A 23,762-nucleotide genomic window follows, 5' to 3' on the forward strand; every position below is an offset into this window, starting at 1 on the left:
TATTAGAAAATTTTTTTTTCTTAAAATTTTTTTTTTTTTTTTTGGAACGAGCTAGGATTTCCTTTTTCTTTTAAGTTTTGATTGCTGCATCCTTTTATCTCTTCCCCTTACAATCAGCCTGGCATGACTCACACTGTATAGGAGGATGCAGCTATGGGAAACGTGGAATGAGAAAAAGAATGGAAATTTAAAATTTCTACGTAGTTGCCGGGGCAGGGATCCAATCATCTTCTAATCTTCTACCATCACCTCCAGACCTCTAACTCTTCCCCTCTTGCATTTCCACTCACACAGCATCTGGAAAAGCAGCTCTCGCTAAGTGGCATACCTAAAGTTAAGGTTATGACTTTGCCTGCATTGTCAGCCTTGACCCCACTCTCAACCAAGGACTGCCCCACTAGATTCACACTGAATAGACTCTATCTCAGTTTCACATCAGCTGTCTATGCATGTCAGCCTGGCCTCCTCCAGGCTCAGTCAGAGAGGTGAGTCAAACCAGGACTCCTTCTGGTAGCCCACTTCTCTAAGGAAGTTACTGAGCCCGGTGGTTGGGTGGACTTTCTTCTGGTTTCTGTGGAAGCAGACTTTATGAGTACCTCATTCCCACATGAACCCACCACAGTTAGCTGGCACTTGCCTGGTTCTCCTGCATCTCAGATTCCCTCATGATTCTACCCTTGGCTCCCTGGTCTCAGACAAAACTCCAGCCCCTATACTCCAAGGCTTCCAGCTGGGTTCCCCTCCCAAGAGTTGCTTCCTCCTATACAATTTCTACAGTTTCTGCACACGTCTTTTTGTTACCTGGCATGTTTACATTTTCTCTCTTTATCCATAGGCAAGCCCTCTTGCGGTTAGTCTTTAACATGTGTTGTTTTAATTTTTTGGTCATTATTTCTCCTCAATTAAGAGACGTGGTAATGTTTGCACAGATCTTTGATGCACTGAACCTTTGAATAATAGCGCGGAGCAGACGCTTTAGAGTTTTGATTTAAGATATTTAGAACTACCCTACCCACCAACTCCCCCATGAGCCCTTGCCTTCTCCCTCTCCTTCCATTTTCTGCTCCCAACCAGTTGAAACAAGATGTTACCTTATCTACCTGGTTCTCCCTGATGAGAAGCACCCACTAGCTCCCCATCCAACAATGGACTTTGGGAGGGGACTGTTAAACTTTTCAGACATCTCCCCTCCAATCAATCTTTCCCACTCCCTGCTCTTCCGATAGCTCCGGATTCTATTATCCCTCTGTCTCCAAGATCCCTGAGTTATCTTTGTCTCATGTATGTGTGTGCGTGTGTGTGTGCATGTGTGTATGTGTCCTCTCCCTTGATGATTCCTTCCATTAAATTCTCAGATCATTAAAAACCTCAAGTTTCAAAAAATCCATTTTCTTACTCATCCTCTGTACCCCACCACCACCCCCATCACGGCTCCTGTCCAGCATTGCCAATGTCGCAGGCTGCAGAAGCCCAAAGTTTTTGCCCATGTGCTTTCCAAGCCTGTGAGTTACACAACCAGATCTAAAGAGCAGAACCTCTGTGCTTCAAGCTTGCCCCATGCAGTGCTCTGAACCAGGGGAGTTCCATGGAGGGAGCAATAGGAAAGAAATCATGTTGGCCCCTCCCTTCAGAGGGTATAGTGTTAGGGACAGCAGTGCAGAGCCCTGTGAAAACATATGCAAAGTGACTGAGAGCCCAGTGTCAGGATAATACAAGGAGATGACAGCAAGCTGAGTGCAGAGTCCCAAGGAGTCCACTGGGCCCTTCTCGCTATTGTAAGGCCCATATCATCATTCAACCTGCTGTTTTCTCCCAACCTATTGTGAACATCAATGGGTTCAAACATAGCAACCGTTGTGAGCTTGGCTCAGGATCGGGCAGTATTTCATTCTGTTGTGGATAGGGTCACTGTGTTTTGGTACCAACTGGATGGCACCTAACAACAACAACAAATTTGAGTTTTTAAAATAAAAATGTATAATCTAAGGTATAAAGTTTCTGCCCAAAAAGTGGCTTTGTTGCAAGGATACAGGACAAGAAAGGAACATGAAAATCGTCATTCAGAACCTTACATTTGTAAAATGGTTTTCTGTTCACAATTTGCTATTGTTTTTATTCTCTCTTTCAACTCTTAACAACCCTGTGAATTTCACAGCCAAGAATTATTATTCCCACTTCAATGACATAAAAGATAATGATAGAGTCCTGGGGTGGCACTGTGGGTTAAGCACTAGACCACAAGGTCGGTTTGAACCACGAGGTCAGCAATTCAAATTCACAAGTTGTTCCTTGGGAACCCTAAACAGGGTCTCTATGAGTCAGAAACAACTTGACAACACCTAACAACAACAACAACAACAACAAAGATGACGATGACGTGGTGCCTTTTCCCAGCCACACAGCAGTAATTCAGCCTCCTGCTAGCAGCCCAGCTCACTCTATATGGATATCCTCTTTCTCTAATCCATGATGCCCTTTGATAACCATGCACATCTCATAGGAACCCTTCCTATATATTCCCACCAGTCAAGATTTGTTCACACCTTACTTTTCCATAATTTGTATTTTAAATAACCATAAAGTTGTTGTTTTCTTAAAAAAAAACAAAAAACTGTTTATCAGCCCACCCTTCTCCTCCCAAGCCTCTCCTCATCCTACCCTGAGGTGTTTTTGTCACTCCTCCAACTTCCGTGGGTCAGGCCAGGTATGGATTGAGGCGTTTGAGTGTTAAAAGTAGTATGGTCAGAGATATGATGGGACCAGTAACATAACTGGTAACAAGAGGAAATGTCTAGAAACCCAACATTCATTTCTAGACTATTTTCTCACCTCTGTCACACAGATAAGGGTTCTAACCATAAAGAACAAAGGTCACCTCATCCAAGGCAGGAAAACAGTATGGGAGAATAAGAGGGCTAGACTTGAAGGCAGAAAACTGAGGAATTGTTGAATCCAGCTTCTTCTTCTTCTTCTTCTTCCTCCTCCTCCTCGTCCTCTTTTTCGTGTTCTTCTTCCTGTAGCTCTTGTATTAAGTATTACTAAAACTCTGAGACTTAGCTTCCTCAACTGTCAAAGGGATGTGATGCTGTTTATAACAGTGTGTTTTAAAGTCCAAAGAAGAGCATTTGTTTTAAAAACTCTTTGTAAACTCTCAAGCATTATTGGGTAGGAGACAGTGTGGCATCCAAGCAAATGGTATTCTTTCCAAAACCATCTGCTGGAAGAACTAAGAGGACTTAGTCTCCAAACAAGACCATTTCATTAATCTGGTGATAACTTACTACCCCCAGGTTATTGTTACAGCCTTGTTTCCTGGGTATCATTATTTTCTTGGAGACAGACAACAGGTATAGCCAGATCAAAGCAAACACAGGCTTGTTGACCATGGCCCGTAACTTTGAAGCCTTAGATAAGCTTATTTCAGAAGTACAGCTCTGGCATAATCTTGAACTCAGGTAGCAACCACTATTATGGATGACAAATGATATGAGCAGTAGTGTCCAGACTCAGAGGTCGCTCCCTCCTCCCATATGGGTCTTCCTTTAGGTCCTACAACTATGGGTCTAGACACTCTCTGGTGTAACAAAGTTTACAGCTCTGTAGGATTTTCTTCCCGGTCCCATTAGGAGATCCTGTAACCCTGACTTCTGCTCCAGGCCTTCCCACATTTTTCTTGTTCTAGTGTCATCATAAGGAATATATCCCCAAATGTCTATTTAATTTGGAAGGGATTTTCTAGCTTTAGAGGAATCAATGAGGGTCTTTCACCTATAACACATCGTCTTTGATTCTTTTAAAACTATTGGAATTGACTGTAGTTACTGTCATCAACTAGAGTTATGGTGTTGGAGGAGAATACTGAAAGTGCCATGGGCTGCGAAAAGAACCAACAGATCTGTGTTGGAAGAAGTGCAGCCAGAGTGCTCCTTGGAAGCCAGAATGGCCAAACTTCTCCTCTCATACTTCAGACATATTGTCAGGAGGAACCAGTCACTGGAGAAGGATATCATGTATGGTAAGGTGGAGGGTCAGAAAAAAAGAGGAAGGCCCCCAACTAGATGGATTGGCAAAATGGCAGCTTCAATGGCACCTAACAACAATGTTGTTGTTGTTAAGTGCCGTTGAGTCGGTTCCGACCCATAGCGACCCTGTACAGGGTTTCCGAGGGTGTAAATCTTTACGGGAGTAGAAAGCCTCATCTTTCTCCCGCGGAGCGGCTGGTAGTTTCGAACCGCTGACCTTAAGGTTCGCAGCCCGATTCATAACCACTACGCTACCAGAGCTCTACATCAGTAATGCTTTATTCATCCCAACTACCCTTCAACATACCCTGCCCCACCATTAAAAGTCATCTCTCTTAACCTTCTCTCTTAAATTTCTTGTCTTTCCTTCTTGCCTTTACCAGGTACCCCTCCCTCTCATAGAAACTGATTTTCCATCAGGAAGCGTCATCTGTTCATTCCACAGTATTTGTAGTCATACTTTCTATGTGTCAGGTGCTGTTTTAGGCACTGGGGCACATTAATGAACAGAACCAAAACCCCAGACTTTGTGAACTTACATTCTAGGGAGAAATAATTCCAGTAATGAGCAATGCAATGTTGTTGTTGTTGTTAAGTGCTGTCAAGTCAGTGCTGACTCATAGTGACCCTGTATATAGTATAGGAAATCAGGAAATTGCACAGTGTGTTAGAGGATAATTTGTGCTTTGGAGAAACGATAGCATAGAGTGAGTTTGCCAAACTGCGGTAGCTTGCATGTTCCTGTGATGCTGGAAGCTTTGCCACCTGTATTTTAAATACCAACAGGGTTACCCATGGTGGAGAGAAGATTGAAGTTGTCAAAGACTTCATTTTGCTTAGATCTAGAGTCAACACTCATAGAAGCAGCAGTCAAGAAATCAAATGATGTATTGCATTGGGCAAATCTGCACAAGACCTCTTTAAAGTGTTAAAGAACAAGATATCAGAGGACTAAGATGCACCTGACGTAAGCCATGGTATTTTCAGTAGTCTCATATACATGTGAAAGCTGGACACTGAATAAAGGAGCCTTAGAAGAAGTGGATGCAATTGAGCTATGCTGGGAAAGGATATTGATAGTTCCATGAACTCTAAGAAGAACAAACAAATCTGTGTTGGAAGTACAGCCAGAATGCTCCTTTGAACCCAGGATGACGAGACTTCATCTCTCATACTTTGGATATATTATCAGGAGGGACCAGTCCCTGGAGAAGGTTATTATGTTTGGTAAAGTAAAAAAGAAGAAGACCCCTAACGGAATGGATTGGCACAGTGGCAGTAGCAATGAACTCAAGTGTAACAATTGTGAGGTTGGCGCAGGACCAGGCAGTGTTTCATTCTGTTGTGCATAGGGACACTATGAGTCAGAGCTAACTTGATGGCACCTAACAACAACAACAACAGCCACACAACAAGGGGAATCAGAGGTGCTGGGGAGCCAGGAAGATGTGTGCTATTTTAGGGATGGTAAGTGCTGTTTTCAATAAGATGGACTTCATTAGAAGAGGACATCTGAACAAAGGTGTGAAGAAAGTGAGGAGTCATTCATACAGATATTTGGAGAAAGAGCTTTCAAGGCAAAAGGAGCAGCGAGTGTGGCTGCTGCAGACTGAGCCTGTGGGAAACACAGGGCAGGGAACAAGAATTTGATTTTACTCTGAGAGAGGTGGAAGGGCTCTGGTGGCTTTGAGCAGACGTGTGATAGGATCTAACATTTTAAAAGGGCCACTTTGGCTGCCTATTGAGAATAGACTATACGTGTCAACGGTAGAAGCAAGAAGTCCATTTAGGAGGGGAATGAAGTAATTCAGGTGAGAGGTAACGGGAACTTAAAAACATAGTCGAAGCAATCAAGGTGATGAAACATGGCCCAAGTCCATCTGGTTTGAAAGTAGAACTAAACAGTATTTGCTGACAGTCTAGATGTGGGTGTGTAAGAAAGAGAGGAGTCCAAGATGACTGTGAGGTTCTAGCTTACACCAGAGAAGGATGGAGTCAGTATGAAGATTGGAGGTGGAGTGTGTTTGGATAAGAATGAGCCAGAGTTCAGGGTCTATTAGACATCTAAGTGCAGATGTCAAGAAGACAATTAAACACACCAGGCCAAGGTCTGGATATGCAGCCATCAGCATATAGATTAATTCAAAGGCATGACATTGGAGGAGATAGCCAAGGGAGGGAGTAAGACAGGGAAGAGAAGAGGACAGCGCCTGGGGCCTCCAGCATGATGAGGTCACGCTTGTGTGTGTTCAGAGCAACTTCATGATTAAATTTCTGTTCACTCTGGGAGATGCCTCTGAACAGCTGCCAGATGTGCCTCAAAGATCAAAAGTTCCTGCATTGAATAATTATATTGCATTCTGCTTCAGTGGCGAAGACATGGGCCAAACAAGCTGGTGCGGCCTCATCTTCCTTTATGCATTACTCTCTTCTACACTTCAGACTTCTCTTCCTACATGCCCTATGAGGTCCAAGTGCAAGACCATGTCAATCTAAGGAAACTGGCTTTCCTTGATTTCTTGGGTCTGAAAATATATTTTCTAGAGGGAAAACCCAAAGAGTTTACTCCTATGGTTGTTAATAAGAGCAGTAAAACCATTCCCTAACATCCCCAGTTGGAACCAGTTTGGGTATCTGGGCCAACAACCTTTTCCTAACACTCTTGGTTTTCAATTCTGCATTTTGAAGCTTATTATTATGCAATGGTAAATGCTGAGAAGCCTGGATTCTTGCATAAGAATATGGATATGGAGAAAGCCTGGATACCATCTCCAGCCCTGGCACTATTAAACCTGGTGACTTAAAGCAATTAACTCCATTCTTTGGGTCTCAGTTTCCTTGAATGCAAGATTAGTGGGGAGTGAGGGCTGAATTTGAGATGGTCTCCGAGGGTTCTTCTAACTTAGCACTCCATGATTCTAAAATGGGCATTTCCTGATAATGTGAGACAGATGTTTCATTTCCCCTTCATTGCCTGGCCAGATTCTGGAGTGGCATATCCTTTAATAAAGCACCCAGGGCCTGAGGGAATCTGTTCCCTTGACTTTAGTGGCTCATGAGGAAATCCTCCAGAGAGGCCCTACGGGGACCTTCAGGCAGAGAAACAAGCAGAGAGATTGTGTGAGGAGAGAGTACACCGGGCAAGGTTTGGAGGGAGGAAAAGCAGGATTTATTTAGATACCAAGGTGTTAAGCCACCAAAGTGACCAGAGTAGAAAATAAAGTTACGTAATGATGGTACTGGTGACCTTTGCTGAGTAGGAACAAGTTGGGGGCAGGAAGGAGAAAGAAAAAAGAAATAGGAGGATCTGATAGTATTCTTGGATGGATGATGAGTGCTTATGTGAAGAACTTGATGTACATGCTGGGATTTAACCCTCCGAGTTTGTTCTTTCCACATGAGGCTCAGAATACAAGCAATTTGCCAAGATTTGACTCCTGTAGTTCCAGAATGCCCATTGGCCAAATCCCTAGGTCAGGATGGCCTGGACATGGCATCACCAAGATACAACAATCAAAGGTCCTTCCACTCACAGATGGTGAGGTTTGACCTGGGACAGCTGTTTGCTTCCTCTACACCTGTTTATTGGACTGATGCTTGGCCAAGGAAGTCTAGGACACCCTTGGAGTCCTCACAGGAAAGCAGTCTGCACATCAGGATCGATGGGCCTAAGTAATGGAGCTCAGAAGAGAGGTGCAAAGCAACATCTACAACCCTTGCCTACTTGACATCTGCAGCTTGAGAAAAAAGAAATTGGAAGAGGAGAGATGTAAGGAGGGAAGTGACAAAACAGAGTAGGGATTGAGATGGGACTCAGATGGAGAAAGTGTCTGAGTCCTGGCTCCAAACCTTCATTGCCCTGAGTTCCTGAAGTCAGTGGTACCACTCCACCTTAGATTGATACAACCTCAGTCATGTCCCCTCACTGATTCCTGTATGCGTAACATGTGGCATCTGCTGTGGCTTTGGGTCCTGAAGGATGGGGGAATGCAGTCAGTGCTGAGTCGTAGACAGAGAACTACTCTGTGCACATCTACCTTCTCAGGGCTGAGTCAGTTACCAGTCACACAGCCCCAACTCTCTCCCACCCCCAATCCGTAGTATTTACATGGAGCAGCCAGCTTCCTGTGAGTCTTCCTATATGGTCCCAAACACCCCACCTTACACCCTGCTAAGCAGAAAGGGTCAGAACAGGTCCCAGGAAGGCAAGGCTGAGTGAACCCCACATGTAGCTGTGAGGAGAAGATGAAGGTGGAGATGTATTGTCAGAAAGTGGGTTAATACAAGAACTTTAGCTGGACACAACTTTGGAAACTATGTAGACCAAGCCTACATGTATTTGTTCCAGAAACCTGCACTGAGCCTCCACTATAAATTACACAGGAGACCAGAGGCAGAAAGCAACATATTGCTTATTCTCACAGAGCAAATTTAAATAAGTGTGGTCAACCCAGAACCCTGGTTCCTGTGTGCTTAAATAGTATGAACTGACTCAGATGGGTGGTGTTGCCAGAGACTTAAGATGACAGTAGCTGGTGTGGACTAAGCTAGTTTGAGGGTTATTATTGTGGTTAACTGCCACTGAGTCAGCCCCTGATCCATGGTGACTCCATGCACAGCAGAATGAAAAGGCACCTGGTCCTGCTCCATCCCCACCGTTGCTTATAGATGAGATGATTGTGATCCATACAGTTTTTCATTGGCTGAATTTCAGAAGTGGGTCATCAGATTTTTCTTCCTAGTCTGTCTTAGTCTGGAAGCTCCACTGAAACCTGTTCAGTATCATGGAAACATATAAGCCTCCTCTGACAGAGACGTAATGATTACATATGAACTGCACTAGCTGGGAATTGAAGCCTGGACACATGGAAGGCAAGAATTCTACCTCTGAACCCCCAGTGTTCTCTGGGTAGATAGATTAAATCAAGCTTGGTGATCTCAGGACAAGTTGGATGGGAAACACTTATTCTTGACATCTCTCTACAGCTTCATTTCCCATTGCTGGACCCATCCTGCTCTTGCCCATGGTGCTCCTTGCTACCTTCTTCCCAAGTTCAACACCATTCCTTTCCCCACCACCACCAAAACTAGTGCTACCAAGTTGTCCTTTTTCAAAATGAAATGCTACCAATACACTAATCCATACTAAGGTAGTAGTAATGCTTTAAGTTATCTCTCAAAAAGATAACTTCTTCCAAAGAGAAGAAGATAATACCTTGCCTAAACACTGAATATAAATGCACTGGATGTAGTTAGTCTTTAGGTTAAATACAACCTTTTCTCTTTAGAAGTAAAATGAAAGATTTCAGGAACATGACCCTTGAGTGAGGAATGGTTTTTTACTGAGGTTACTCTTCATCCTCCACCCTCTTAGTTGCTCCAGTAAGGCAGTTTTCTACTCTGCTTAGAAATCAAGATTGGCCCTTGAGAGGCTTAGCAGAGCCATAGTCATTCCTGGAAGTGAGACAGACCATCTGGCCATCAGCAGTCCAGTTGGAAATGGAGGGGCCAGCAATCCTTCAGGCCTATCTAGAATAAGGTTTGTCATGTGGGCCCCAGATGAGGAGCACCATGAGGTCACATGTGGTAGGAGGACAGAAAGGCCTAATAGAGTGAATGGCAAGTTTTCCTAAAAGCCTCTCTACCTTGCGAAGCATCCTGTGGGCTTGATCTGAAAATCCAGGAGAACCTGGTTTTAATGTCTGTCTGGAGTTGGAGTCTTTAATCCAATTTTGCCAGGTCACCTTGAGTGTTCTGAGAGCTACAACTTGCCTTCTGCCTTCTAATCGCAGTTGCTTCGCTTTTTCTTTTCCTCTAGGTTTCGTTCCTTTTCTTCCCTTGTTCTTGTCTTTTGGAAGCACATAGTCTCCTGCTGCACGATTCTGCCCCCTAAAGTAGAAGAGTGGAAGGAAGCTGTCACGACACACACCTTGGTTTGGGCAGACAGCCATCTGTGTGCTAGCCAGTGTCTGCTTCTGTAGTTCTTACAGGCTGAGCAAGCTACAACTGAGCTATTTGTCAGAGAGCCACCAAAGCAAAGGGACCTAGAAGATTCCAATGGCTAGTAGAAAAGGTGAGGAGAGTTATCCCTCAGGCAGGCTCTAGCGTACCCACACTACCTGGAAAAGATGAACCACTTCTGTGACGTACATTACTCTCATGCTTACTGCTCCGACCCTGATAGTAACCTTTCTTAGTTCCATTTATTTGTTGTTTCTTCTTCAAGTTCATCTCTTTCTTGCTCTCTCCCTCTCCCTTTCTCCTTCAGATTTCCTCTCCCTCACTTTCTCCCTTCCTTGGTCCTTCTGAGCATGCTCTTGCTTACTCCTGCTCTGTCTCTATTTCTCTCTCTCTCTCTTTCTCCCTTACTCTGTCCTTCCGAGGCTCACTCTCTCTGTCTCTCTCATATGGGATAATTTGATGTTGTTACCACGGCTGACAAGCTGGTTTCATTCATTTTTATTCATGGGATTTGTTTGTTTGATACTGACTGCCCTTCCCAGGGGAAGGTAAAACTACCATGGCTGTTTTGTAATCAGCTTTGTTTGGTGTGTATATCTGGCAGATAGTAGCACCTGAGGCTCCATCGTATTGCAGGTGAATAACATAGTGACCCCTGAGGCTTAAGCTGCTTCCAGTCACATGAGCTGACCACTGGACAGCTAATAAAACAGCTGGTCAGAACAGTCGGCCTTCCAGAGCTGACACAAAAAGATGGGAAGAGTCAGGGAGAATCAGAAACCAGTAAAGTCAATGCTGTAGGTATCTTTATCATTCCCCTTTGAGGTCAAGGTTCCTGCATGGGGAATTCTCAGGGAGCATTCCAACTGTGTGCCTGTAACTACAAAGATGCAAGAAAGGACTTTCTTCTTCCGTCTGGAACTTCAGTTTGTAGAAACACGAAAGCCAATGGTTTCCAATATGATATAAGGGACTGCTCTTTCTACTTCCCACCTTCCATCTTTTGTTTTTTACCCTGACTTATTCCCTGCTCTCTCCTATCCAAACCTTTTGCCTCCTTCATAATTCTTATCTTCCCTTCTCCCTAGACGTATGTCATCTCTCCATTCACACCAGAACCAAAATGGAAATTCCACTTACAAATTGTTTTGGACTACCTATATGTCCTTCACTTGGTTCTAAATCTGAAATCTGTTGACATATGTTTTCAACTACTTTGCATCACAGTTGACTTGTGATGATTTAAACTTTGCATATCTCTTTGCAAGTAGCCTTGTTCAACTTTAGAAGGCTTACTACTTACATTGTGTTTGACATACTGCCATAACCAGAGGCTCGGAGGCTCAGCATCTCCTGAACATCCATAGGACCACACTCTAGTTTCTCCTGGATGAAAGAGGAGATGAAAGGATAAGGAGGCCCCTTATCTTGGCCATGAGGTTGATGTCAGATATTTCCAGAAACCTGACTCCTGCCATTCCCAGTTTTCTCTCAGTGCCAGCCCGACAACCGCCCTCCCAACCTAGTTCCCTCTGGTATCTCACCAACCAAACCCCAACTCCTCACTTGTCTGCTACACCTTGACACTCAGCGAACTTCCAGTTCAAGTAGAGGTGAGATTTGGGGTAATGGCAACAGAGAAGCCGAACTTGGGGGAGAGGGAGTTGCCTACTGGACCCAGACCTTCGGGTGATTTTGAATGGAATTATCTTAGACTGATCTCCCTTCCCCCAAAAAGAAAACACACCAAAGCAAGGGGTCTGTAGCAGGATAGCCAGTCAAAGATTCCATGACGTTGCTTTGACCACTGTTTCAGAGGAATGTGGAACCCACTGGCTCAGTGTCTTGATGGCTGCCATTGGGATTTGGCAGTCATATTCTATAGGATTTATTCATGGCCCCATGAAGAGCCAGCCTTTCCTGGAAGGAATCATAAGATGCTCTGCACCTTTCATTGTTCAGCTTCACTGTAGGGGAGGATGCCACAATAGGTGATGGTCCCTTCAGAATGATCTTTAACCCCCTAACCTCAACAGAGTGTCCTGGAAGATAATTTGGTTGTGTAGTCCAGCCTAGATATATCTACTTCCCATCCCCTAAATCCCTACTAATCCTGATCCTTCTGTCTCTGTGTAAATTATGCTTATCACTTTTATATAGCTAAAAGATACTTTTCAAATGTCTTTTAATTTTCCAGAAAGACAATGTAAGGTGGCCACTGCACTGATTCTCACATCCATCTTTTTGGGGAAATCCCCTTTAGCTAGAAGAGACCTTTCTGTGCTGCCCTCTGGTATTCCCTGAGTTTTATCCCTCAACATCCTGAATATGGCCTGGATAAAGTTGCCCAATAAAAAGGAATAGAGTGCTTTCCAGAAATAAATACTTCATCCATTGACATGGCACTTCTAGTTTGATCCTGAACTTAGTTCAGAAAGTCAGTTTTCCAGAGAATGTCTTTTCTCTTTTTCCCAGTGCCACTCTGATCATCATTCCCAGTTATACAAAACTAAGATTATCTGCATAAGTATATTGAAGGATGTTATTGGGCTTTGCCTTCTATTTGCCCTTAGCCTGTTATCTAGAAGCACTATCCAGAACACCTTCGGAAAATGTTCCACTCCAGTCTCAGTTAATGGAGTAGTAACCTCATTTCACTTATACCAACTGCACAAACGAACAAATTGCCCCATTATCTGAAACCATCAAGTCGGTTCCTACTCAGTAGTGACCCTGTAAAAGTTTTCAGAGCTATAAATCCTTGCAGGAGCATAAAGTCTCATCTTTCTCCCTTGGAGAGGTTGGTGGATTTGAACTGCTGACCTTGCAGTTATCAGCCCAACTCATAATCCACTATGCTGCCACAGCTCTGTTATTGTTGTTGTTAGGTGCCATTGAGTCGGTACCCACTTATAACAACCCTATGTACAACAAAACGAAACACTGCCCAGTCCTGGGCCAACCTCACTATTGTTGCCACGCTTGAGCCCATTGATGCTGCCACTTTGCCAATCCATCTTGCTGGGGATCTTCCTCTTTTTCTCTGACCCTCCACCTTACCAAGCATGATATCCTTCTCCAGCAACTATTCCCTCCTAACAATATGTCCGAAGTATGAGAGACAAAGTTTGGCCATCCTGGCCTCCAAGGAGCACTCTGGCTGCCCTTCTTCCAACATAGATCAATTGGTTCTTTTGGCAGCCCATGGCACTTTCTATATTCTCCTCCAACACCATAACTCAAATGCATCAATTCTTCTACGGTCTTCCTTATTCACTGCCCAGCTTTCGCATGCATATGAGCCACAGCTCTAGATCATCATAAAACACAATTGAAGAATTGGCTGCTCAAAATTTTACTCTACACCTACCATTTGTAGAGGCGGCACTGTATTAAAACTCAGCCAGAATGTTAGGATTAGATGACCAACTCTATTACTGTATAAGGGGTATGTAGCAAGAACTTTCCAGGCCCATGGGCCATCAGTCTTCAGGGAATCATCTACCCACTGCCATCGAGTTAATCCTGGCTCATAGTGACCCTATAGGACAGATTACAACTGAGCCTTAGAGTTTCTAAGACTATAAGTCTTTAGGGAAGCAGACAACCTCATCTTTCCCTCATAGAGTGCTGGTGAGTTTGAACTACCATCTTGTGGTTAGTAGCCCAGCACTTAACCCACTGTGCCACCAGGGCACCTTCAGGGAATCTTATTTCCCCTTTATTCCCCAGGAAGACCTTTGATGAAGAAGATATGAACTAATTAAAGGAACAGGTAGCAAATCTGAGAAAGGGTCAGAAATTGATGGCACAAGTACTAGAGGCTACCAATGAATTCTGAATTTAGACCAAAAAATAAAGTTGAGCCTACGTGATATCCCAAGGCACTATACTATTTATTTAGAAGAGAGTAGTAAGCAATACAAACATGATCTCTGGGCTAAAGGTGTCTTAACTTAGCACAGCAGAGATGCCCAACCCCAGCTGATTCAGTGTCCCCACCTAGTTCACCTGGGAATTCCACTTATAGCTGAGACAGGGCCTCAAAGATTCAGAAGACCATGTGGGACTGCCAATCTGTCAGTAGACTGTGGGTTCCCTGAAGGCAAGGATTGTAACTTAGGCCTCTTTGATTCTCACAGAGAAATCATTCAATGATTATTGAGTTTTAATTATTATTATCATATTCATAATAATTATTAATTATTATTCAAATGTTGGCAATCATTCACCACAAATTGAATGGTAATTTATTTTTGAGACCATGGATCCTGTAGCATAGCTCTTCACCTGAGAACAGACTTGTGCAAGATAGAAGTTAATAGGCAATACTGCTCCAACCAATGAAAGTGCTGGACTCTGAACAGCATGGCTTAAGGACCAAGAAAAAAAGTAATCTGTCAGTGTCTCCCAGGTCTCCCATAGTGAAACTCTTTGGAGAGTGTCATTACCTGGGTAGAGGAGGCCATTGTAAGGATACCAGAAAGCCCCCACCTTCCCTCTTTCTAATGCCCTCATAGTTCTACCTGATTTTTTTCTCATCTCCTATTACAGGACCTGTCAAAAGACCTATTCAATTTTAAAAGTAATAAAATATGATTGTTGTTAAGTGCTGTTGAGTTGGTTCTCATTCATAGCAACCCTGTATAGGGTTTCTGAGGAGTAGCTAGTAGATTTGAACTTCTGACCCTCTGGCATTAAGGTAGTGTAGGTTCAAAGTCCAGTGCTGATCCTTACCAGGATCCTGATCCAAACCAGAAGTCGGATAGTTAAAATAGACCTATAGCTAACTTTTGAAGCAAAAATATAATTTAAATGTTGAGATTGGAAATTGTTGATGTTGTTGTTGTTGTTGTTGTTGTTAAGTGCAGTTGAGTCGGTTCCAACTCATAACAACCCTGTATAGGGTTTCCACGGAGTGGTTGGAGAGTTTGAACCAAAGACCTTGTGGTTCAAACTGACCTTGGGGTCTAGTGCTTTATCCCACAGCGCCACACCAGGACTCTGCGATCTTACATAGGAGTTGTAAAAGGCAACAAGAGAAAAGGTAGTTAAGACAAATGTTTGAAAATTGCAAATAAAGAGTTTAAAATGTTTAAGGTGTTAAAAAAAAAAAAAGTTTAATTTTTTTAAATAATTAAGTGTTAGTTCAAGGTCCTTACTGCTGCTGCATGTCATCAAGTCGGTTCTGACTCATAGTGACCATGTATAGGGTTTCTGTGGCTGTTAGTGTTTACAGGAGCAGAAAGCCTCATTTTTCTCCTGCAGAGTAGTTGATGGATTGGAACTGCTGGCCTTGAGGCTAACAGCCCAACACATAATCTACTATGCTGCTAGGGTTCCTTAGGTGGCACAGATGATTTATGTGTGACTGCCAACCATCCAGTAGTACCACAGAAGAAAAGGTCTGGAGGTCTGCTTCTGTAAAGATCACAGTTCAGAAAATCACCTGGAGCAGCTCTACTCTGTAATAAAGTGTCTCCATAGGTCAGAATCGACTTGACAGCAACTCATAGCAACACAAGGGTTAGTTCACCTGGACTAAATAACCTGTGTTCTCTGAATTGCCTCTATGTTGGTCCTTATTCAGGATGAGGTCAATCCAGAAGCCCTTTCAGCATTTGCCCAAGGTTCAGAGGGGTAATGGGCCCCTTTAGTGGTTTTCTGGATGGATCCCAGGAAGAGAGACATGGCCCGAGCCCTCTGGCATTAAGGTAGCATAGGTATACTTCCCTCCGACCTTCATACTCCCTCTTTATGGAAGCCCTGGAAACACAGAACTCCTTATCTAGCAACACAGGAGCACAATTATTGGCCAGCCTGTAAGTGGAGGAAGATGTCCAAGGTCTTCCAAGGTTTGACCACCATGGTGAACATCACACACCAATGGAAGAGAGTTCCAGAGCTTTGACAAGCAATTCTGTGTGTATGTGTATATAAGTGTGTGTGTGTGTGTGTGTGTGTATTTCTATGTTTTATCTCAGTCTGCTGTCCAAATTCTAAAGACCCCCACACCCTCTAGGCAAGTGAACTGACCTAGCAGAAAGATCTGTAAATGACCAAAAGGCATCCCCTTTATTCCCTTTTCTCACCCTGTATCTCCTCTACCACCACTCCCCAAAAAAACAACAGCCTACCAATTTGCTATGGGGGTGGAGGGATTACTTTGTTGAGAAATCTGCTACTAAAGAAGCATTTTCAGTCTGCAAGAAAATGTCTAGTTGTGCACATTTCCATCCTTAAAAATACCCGTACACGTTTTCCTTGTGCTTTAAAAACAGAAACACAAGAGCAACCATCTGAAAGTGGAGGGTAAAAGCAAGTCATAACCTTCCAGACAGATTTGACAGCTCAGGTGGTCAGGATAAGTCAGAGACTGAGTTCTTTGGACTTGAGGCCAAAGACTAGGGACATCACCCTGGATACCACCTCAAGGAACTAGGGAAAGAGTTTACACTGAGGGACTCCACTGAGGTCAATTTCCTCAGATTTTACCCTGGAAATTAGCTCAGTAGACAAACCCATGAGAACATCTTGTTTGGGTGTTAATAACATTCTAAGTTGTGTGCATGGGTTTCAAGGTTTAAAAATTTTCCACACTCATATTCTGTCATGCCAATGGCCAAGGTTCTCTCCACCTTAAGAATAATAGCTAAGAAGGGTCAACTCCTACCTATGGCTAGCCCTTGAGTACTAGTCCCAGCAGTGAAGGTAATTTGAGATCCAACTCTTCAGATCTGCTTCAGACATAGCTAGCATTAGTCTTCCCTACACCTAAGGGACTCTTGTCCTTGAGCTCCTTTGCTTATATGTTGTTAAGTGCTGTCAAGTCAGTTCTGGCTCATAGCAACTCTGTATAGAGTTTCCTAAGGGCAGCTGGTGAGTTTGAACCACCGACCTTGTGGGTCAAACTGACCTTGAGGTCGAGTGCTTATCCTATGGCGCCACACCGTTTGAATGTCTGCTGGCACTGCCTAGGGTAAGCTAAAGTGCAAGCCCTCAAAGGTTCTCTTAGGACACATGGTTAGCAAAAGTTAAAATTAAGAATAAAACTTCCATCCACAAACTCCGGAAGACCTCTACTCATCTGTACTAGGTGTGGGTTACTTAATTTGTGACCAGAGATGATCCCAGGTAGGAGAATGCTTTATGGGCCCTTGCTAGACTTGGGGTCCAGCTGCTTATAGCTCACACTCATGGGGTTACCCCAGAAGCTGCCAGGCCTACGCTTTTGTATTTCTTTCACTTGTTTCCTTTTGCCCTCTCCTGCCACTGTGTTGCTCCTGTGTTAGGCAAGACCTAGAATACCGGGCATCTTCGTTGGAGACTCATTACAGCTTATCTCTATCTGCCTTTCTTTAAAGCCAGCTGAACATACCCAATGCTCTCCCTTTATGGTAAGACCAACCCTGCAGACCACGCTCCCAGCTTCTGTGACCCCATCTAACACTTCCCACTCTTACCCATCCCAACCCCAAGAGTCTTCTCGGAGCCCAACCTAGCTCCTATTGCATGTAACCACCATGTCTGTGATGTGCCTTACCAGCCTGGTCTTTTGTGAGCTGTGAAAATGCTGTATGTGTCATGGTGTGCTTTTACCTCCCTGAGCTTTCCTTTGGGTGATAATTCACTGTGATCCTGAGTGTCTAATGAGCTACTGGGAGAGAATTGGACCCAAGGGTCATTTCCTGTTAAGCACCCCCAGGGACTTTACTGGCTAACGTCTCTAACCTTAATCTGATGTGGGATATTTGTAAACAGCCCCTGTGTGCACCATGGGAAGGGTCTCCAGGGACAGGAGGCGGGACAGAGAAAATCTAGTCTAGAGACAGAAAGGCAGAGAGGCAACTTCTTGATAAGTGTCTGGAACTACTAGCCAGCCTCGTGATCTGAGTCTAAGCCCACAGTAGAAGACCGAAGTTGGGATTGGGTACAGAGTGGATGGTAGATGTTCCAGTCATTCCAACCCTGTTCTACTAAGTTTTTCTGAATTCCTAAAATGAATTAAATTAGGCTATACTCACTTCTCTGCGGTAGACTGTTGTTAAGTGCTGTCGAATCAATTCTGACTCATAGTGACCCAGTGTAGGGTTTCCGAGGAGTCTCTGGTGAGTTTGAACCACCAGTCTTGTAGTTCAAACCACCTTTTGGTCCAGTGCTTATCCAGAAGCAGAAAACGGGACTAAACATTTGGATGGGACTAGTCCTGATAGAAGACAATGATGTGCTTTGGCTAAAACGACTGAAATGCTACTCTGAGTGACTTTGGAGTCTCCTTGAAACAGCGTCCTCCAAAAAACTGCTGTCCCACACTTCAAAACTGGGTCACATGGGTGTTATTTAAAAAAAAAAAAAAAATTTAATGGAGGGACAACATTGAGTCAGTTGGTGATGTTCCCCAAAGCAGCCATCCCAGCCCTATTGACAGGCAGCCAAGGGAAAGACTAAACTCTGGAATATTCTATCACTCTTCACAGGACAGCCATTTGGACCTGCTTCTCCATTGCATTGTCATTCAGTTTATTAGCGGAAATCGTCGTAGCCAAATGGATATGTGTTTACTCTCCTTCTAGAGCAGCATTAAGAAAGTGTGCCGGCTGGGGAGGGCTCTTAGCACCAGAATGGAATCTGAGCTGCAAGCTTTATTGCTATTTTTGACTCATCAGCTCCAGATACTCCTGTGGCACCAACTTCTCAAAGTCTTGACACTTGGCAGCTGAAGTTCTCCTGCTTAAGCTTGTCCTTTCTTGTTTTTGTTGTTGTTTTGGGGGTTTTTTCTCCGTTTCCTAACATGGTAGAGCTGACAGCTGAATTATAAAATCCTGAGCCTCCTCTGCATACTCCTCTGGGGGAACACAGTCTCCTTTTAAGGAAAGAAAACAGAATTTCAAGCAGTACACAGGTGCTAGAAATACAGAGATTAAGGGCATCAAAGACTTCAAAATATACAGGCAGCGTGGGCCCAGGGGCAGGGCAACACTGGCAGCCTGCGGCTCCCTGACCTGCCCCTCCAGCAGCCCGTTTGGCAGGCCCCAAGTACTCAGAAGTCTGTCTTCTGCCTCGTGGACAGCTGGGGCTCCAGGAGTTGCTGCAGCATTTCTGGTTTTGAAATAGAAGAAATTTTTTGACTCTCCTGTCTAGACATTCTGAAGACTTCAAGAGATCCTTCCAGCCTGGTTTCTGTGCAGCCTCCCAGGTTGGAGGGTGGGCAGCTTATATTGGGACTGCTTCTGCATTTCCATGACCCTGTGGGCCACCCATTCTGAAGAGGAGTGCCATGAACAGCCTCTGGGGCCATCGGACCATATCAGTGGTACTTCAAGTAGGAGGACCTATGAGAGCCCATGGGGCTGTGGTGCCCAGAGCATCCTCCACATGGGTATTGTCAGGAAGGATTTGACCTGGAAATAATTAACATAGCAGGAGGAAGAATGAAGTGAGAGGAGACGGGAGGACTACACCAGGACCCCAGTGACACCTGGACTCCTTTAATTCCCTAGGGAGCCATGGGGCCAGTAACAGGAAACTCAAAGGTCCATTCTCTCCCGGTGCTGAGGAGAGACAGGCAGGCGGGGTGAGCTGCACTAGCTCTGAGGGAGGTGTGCTGCCCACCCTCTTGGGTGAGGTAGGAGGAGGGTCTCCATTCTGGAGACAGAAGATGACAGAGGCAGCCTGTCCTGCCCCCTGAGCCCAGGCCAGGGAAGTGCCCAAGCCCCCAGGCTCCCCTGGGTCCAACTAGCTGGGGGTGGGAGTGGGGTGGGGGAACCTTTGGCCAGCAGATTCCCAGCAGCCTGAGCATCAGATTCCTACCTGAGCTTTTCTCAGTCTCCTTTCCACTTCCTCTGCCCCTTTTCCTCTAGGGTTCCTCATATAGCAAGTCTGGGAGTTGTCTAGGACTTACTCCAACAGACTGCTCTCCCACTGCCTTCCCCCTGCCTCACATACCCACCCCATGGTCTTATGCAGCCTGGAGAGTGTTGGGGCTCCTAGAGGCCCCCAAGGCAGAGGAAGGCAAGGACCACAAAGCAGAAACTGCCCAGCACTAAGCAACACCTCCACCCTCCCAGCCACTTCCCCCTGAGGACAGTGTGGGGCAGGGACCCTGGGAAGTAAGGGAGTGAAAAGGGAAGCACACAAGGTCCCTGTTAGTGGATGCCTAACACAGACGCCCTGAGCTCCTGGCCCACCTGCATCCCAGGACTCCCACCCCTAAGCCTGTAGCAATGGAGAGCAACTACTCTCCCAACCGTCTAGAAGAAAGCCTGGTCCTAGTCCTCAGGAGCCCTAGCCAAGCCAGGCAGGGGTGGAGTTGGGGCTGCCCCCTGGGCATCAGGGACTGCTTGCACAGAGGATGGCTGGCTCTGAGCCTAGAAGATTTCAAAGCATATGCAAGTTACTTTGGAATCTTATGCTTTTCCACCCAGGGGGTTGAGAACTAGGAAAAAGGGGAAGAGGAGAGAACAGGAAGATAGGGTCACGGGCTTAGGGGCCTGGGCACAAATTGACTCTGCAGAGCCACAGGGCTGGGTTTTTTGTTTTTTTTTTAACCCAGATGTGATTGACAGTTGACCTCCCATGTGTGGGTCAGGGAAAAGAGTCTAGTGCAGCTAACCCTGCCCTAACCTGCCCTCTCTCCTCAACCAAGGGCTGTGTTTCTCAGAGCAGGGTTCACCTCATTCTTGCCCCACCCCCTCTCTGTTGCTGTGTTAACTACTACTTCCTATTGCCAATGGATTCCAGAACGCAGAGGAGAACTCCCGAATCTCCATCACCTTCTTCCGCCTCTTCCGGGTCATGCGCCTGGTCAAGCTGTTGAGCCGAGGCGAAGGTATCCGGACCTTGCTGTGGACTTTCATCAAGTCCTTCCAGGTAACCAATACCACCTCCCCTCCTTGTTAAGTGCTGTGGAGTTGGTTCTGACTCATAGCAACCCTGTATAGAGTTTCCAAGAAGCGACTGGTGAGCTTGAACCACTGACCTTGTGGCTCAAACCAGCCTTGCAGTCCAGCACATTAACCTTTAGCGCCACACCAGGACTCCTAAGGCCAGCCTAAAGTAGAAGAGTGTCCCTACATCCCGGGAAGTAGATATAAACATGGGACTCCGGCCCAGCTTTCACCTAGGACCCTCCTTTAAGAGCCTAGGATTCAGATGACCTGGGGTCTGGCCTTCCTCTGACCACTTGCAAGCTGTGAAATAACAACTCTGCCTCTCTACATCTTGCTTTCCTCATTTCTAAAATGAGAAGGTTGAACTAGGTCTGAGGTTTTTTCAAGCATGCTCATGGAGCCCCCCTAGACTTCCCCAGAGTCAGGGGAAGCAGAGGAAGCATATAGAAATGGTTCTGTCTCTTCTCTCATTGATGTATTTCACTCCCTGCAAGTCTTTACTAAACAAAGAGATTCTGTGGTATGGAATACATTTGGAAACCATGGAGAATTGCTTTCCCTGATCATCTCATGACCTCTATGGCCCTTCCAAATCTAGCATTTTTAACATCTGTCACCTGCCTCTGACTGGCATCTCAGTCATGTCTGCGGTCTGTTCCTGTTTATACACTTTCTCACACTCTTGGGAACCCTGGTGTCACTCCTCTGGAGGGGAGAGCATCTTTTTGTGGGGACACAAGGTTGTCTAACTACATAATTAATTCCCTTCTCAGCTATAGTTTGCCATCTGTAAAAACAAAATAATTATTGCCCCTGGCTAGCTCTGAGGAGTGTTATATAAGTCTGAAGTTTAAAAGCAGCAAAGCTCAGTTAGCACACTTGGATTCCTTGAAGATAAATGGTATAACTATAAAAGAAACCCAAACTCATTGCCTTCAATTCAGCTCCGACTCATGTCTGATCCTGTAGGACAGAGTAGAACTGCTCCACAGAGTTTCTAAGTCTGTAATCTATACAGAAGTAGACTGCCAGACCTTTCTTCCACAGAGCAGTTGGTAGGTTCAAAGCGTCTACCTTCTGGGTAGCAGCCAAGCTGTTTAATCACTGTCCCAACATGGCTGGAGAAGCCCTAAAATATGGTTGATGCAAATGGCAGAAGTCTTCTTCCATGGAAGTTCCATTCTCCTACTTCCTGAAACAAAGACACTCTCCAGCACTGGGGAATGCAGTCCGGGGGCCCCTGCTAGGGCCAGGCCAGGGATGGTCTCTGGTCCATGTGTGCCTCTGAGTTGTAGTTGTAGCTAGAGGTAAGGGGGGGCTTTGCCAGGCCTGGGTGCCTACCTGTTCTGGGTCCCATCTCAAAGGCACACCCCTCTGCACAATCACCTGCTCTGGGATTCATCATTGAAGGTCTTTCAACGTTCACAGAGCCAGCCACCAATGGCTCTGGGTTCTAATCTAGTATATGCTCTCCATACAATCAGTGTCAGAACAGGCCCAGCCAACTCCCAACCTATCGGTAAGCTGAAGTTCTGGCCTTCGATTTTGGTGAAGGTCTGGATTCCATGCTTTTGGCTTCTCACTGCTCTGAGCTCTCCCGCGAGTTTTCTTCCCTCCAGCTTAGATAAGAAAGGACAATGATGTATTATTTCCACACCGCCAGCCCTCCATAACCTTCCCCCCAGGAGTCCCTTCTAAGGAGTTCTGCTCTTTGTGCAAGTGGTAGGTGCTGCAAGCAGATGGAAGATGTCCCCCACACCCTCAAGGAACTTACAATTTAAATAAATGATCAGGATACACACACACACTCCCCAAACCATATATGAATAGTCCCTTTCCAAGAATCTGTGTAACCAAAAATTTAAAGCATGATATGGTTGTATCAAAAGAAATAAATACCAACCTAATTTTAGAAGAAAGAGGAAGACAGACTGTATTAGCCACACACCTGCAGGCCTCATCCAAGTTACATGTTCTCTCCAACATACACACACGGTATTGCCCTCTGAACCTAGCAGCCCCCTTCCTCAGCATGATGTGGGTATGGAGGTGTGGTATGAGAGCACCTTCTTCACCCACCTCATCCCTCTTCCAGTCACCAGCCCTCACACCGACTGGCCAGGGTTTGGGAATCTTGGAGGAAGAGAAGGCATAGGAGTTATGTGGGAGACAACAGTACCTCCCTGAGGAGCAGCCTGCCTTTCCTTCCCTAGTGTTTGCGGTTGGGGTAGTGCCTCCAGATCCCCCTTTCATGCTTGTAGTGTGAAATACCATGGACTCCACAAATCCACGGTGCACCATTCCCACCCTACCCATGTTCATTCCACCAGTTAAAAGACTTCTCACCCCTCCATTAGGGACCTCCTGCCTTTGTCTGGCTCAGCCCCAAGGGCTCTCTGGGGAACCTGAAACCATGGGCACTGGTGGGAGCAGGACTCTAAAGGAAAACACGGGCCCCCACCATGCCCATCAATAGGGTGGGGGGAAGGAACGCACTTGAATTGCATTCCAACCTGACTGAAACGCTTTCTCTGTGATCTAGCAATGCCATCTAGTGGTGGTGGTGGTGGGAGGTTAGCAAAGCATTTTCTTGGGGGTTTCCAAGACTCCCTCATTCCATGGAACAGTATTGTTGTTGTTGTTAACTACCATCAAGTTGGTTCTGACGTATAGTGACCCTGTATGGGGTTTCTGAGGAGCAGCTGGTAAGTTTGAACTGCTGACCTTGTGGTTGAAACTGATCTTTGTGATGCAGTGCTTATCCTACAGCGCCACACCAGGACTCCCCCCAATGCCTCTCTCCAGAAGTACCAGAGGCACTGGAAAACTAAGTTGTTTAAGCTGTCTGACAACTAACACATTGAGCTTATAGAATGTATGGAAGGTACTG

General features: G+C 45.3%; 1 protein-coding gene across 1 annotated transcript in view; it reads left to right on the top strand.

Moving 5' to 3' along the window:
- Positions 1-23,762, top strand: part of CACNA1C (calcium channel, voltage-dependent, L type, alpha 1C subunit) — a 779,292-nt gene that overhangs the window by 685,442 nt on the left and 70,088 nt on the right. The window contains exons 37-39 of the mRNA XM_006862777.1: positions 17,287-17,302; positions 18,700-18,704; positions 20,724-20,852. Coding sequence (XP_006862839.1) covers positions 17,287-17,302; positions 18,700-18,704; positions 20,724-20,852 — 150 coding nt within the window. The remainder of the gene's footprint in view (positions 1-17,286; positions 17,303-18,699; positions 18,705-20,723; positions 20,853-23,762) is intronic.

This window comes from Chrysochloris asiatica, unplaced genomic scaffold, assembly GCF_000296735.1.
Source record: "Chrysochloris asiatica unplaced genomic scaffold, ChrAsi1.0 scaffold00050, whole genome shotgun sequence".
Lineage (NCBI taxonomy): Eukaryota > Metazoa > Chordata > Mammalia > Afrosoricida > Chrysochloridae > Chrysochloris > Chrysochloris asiatica.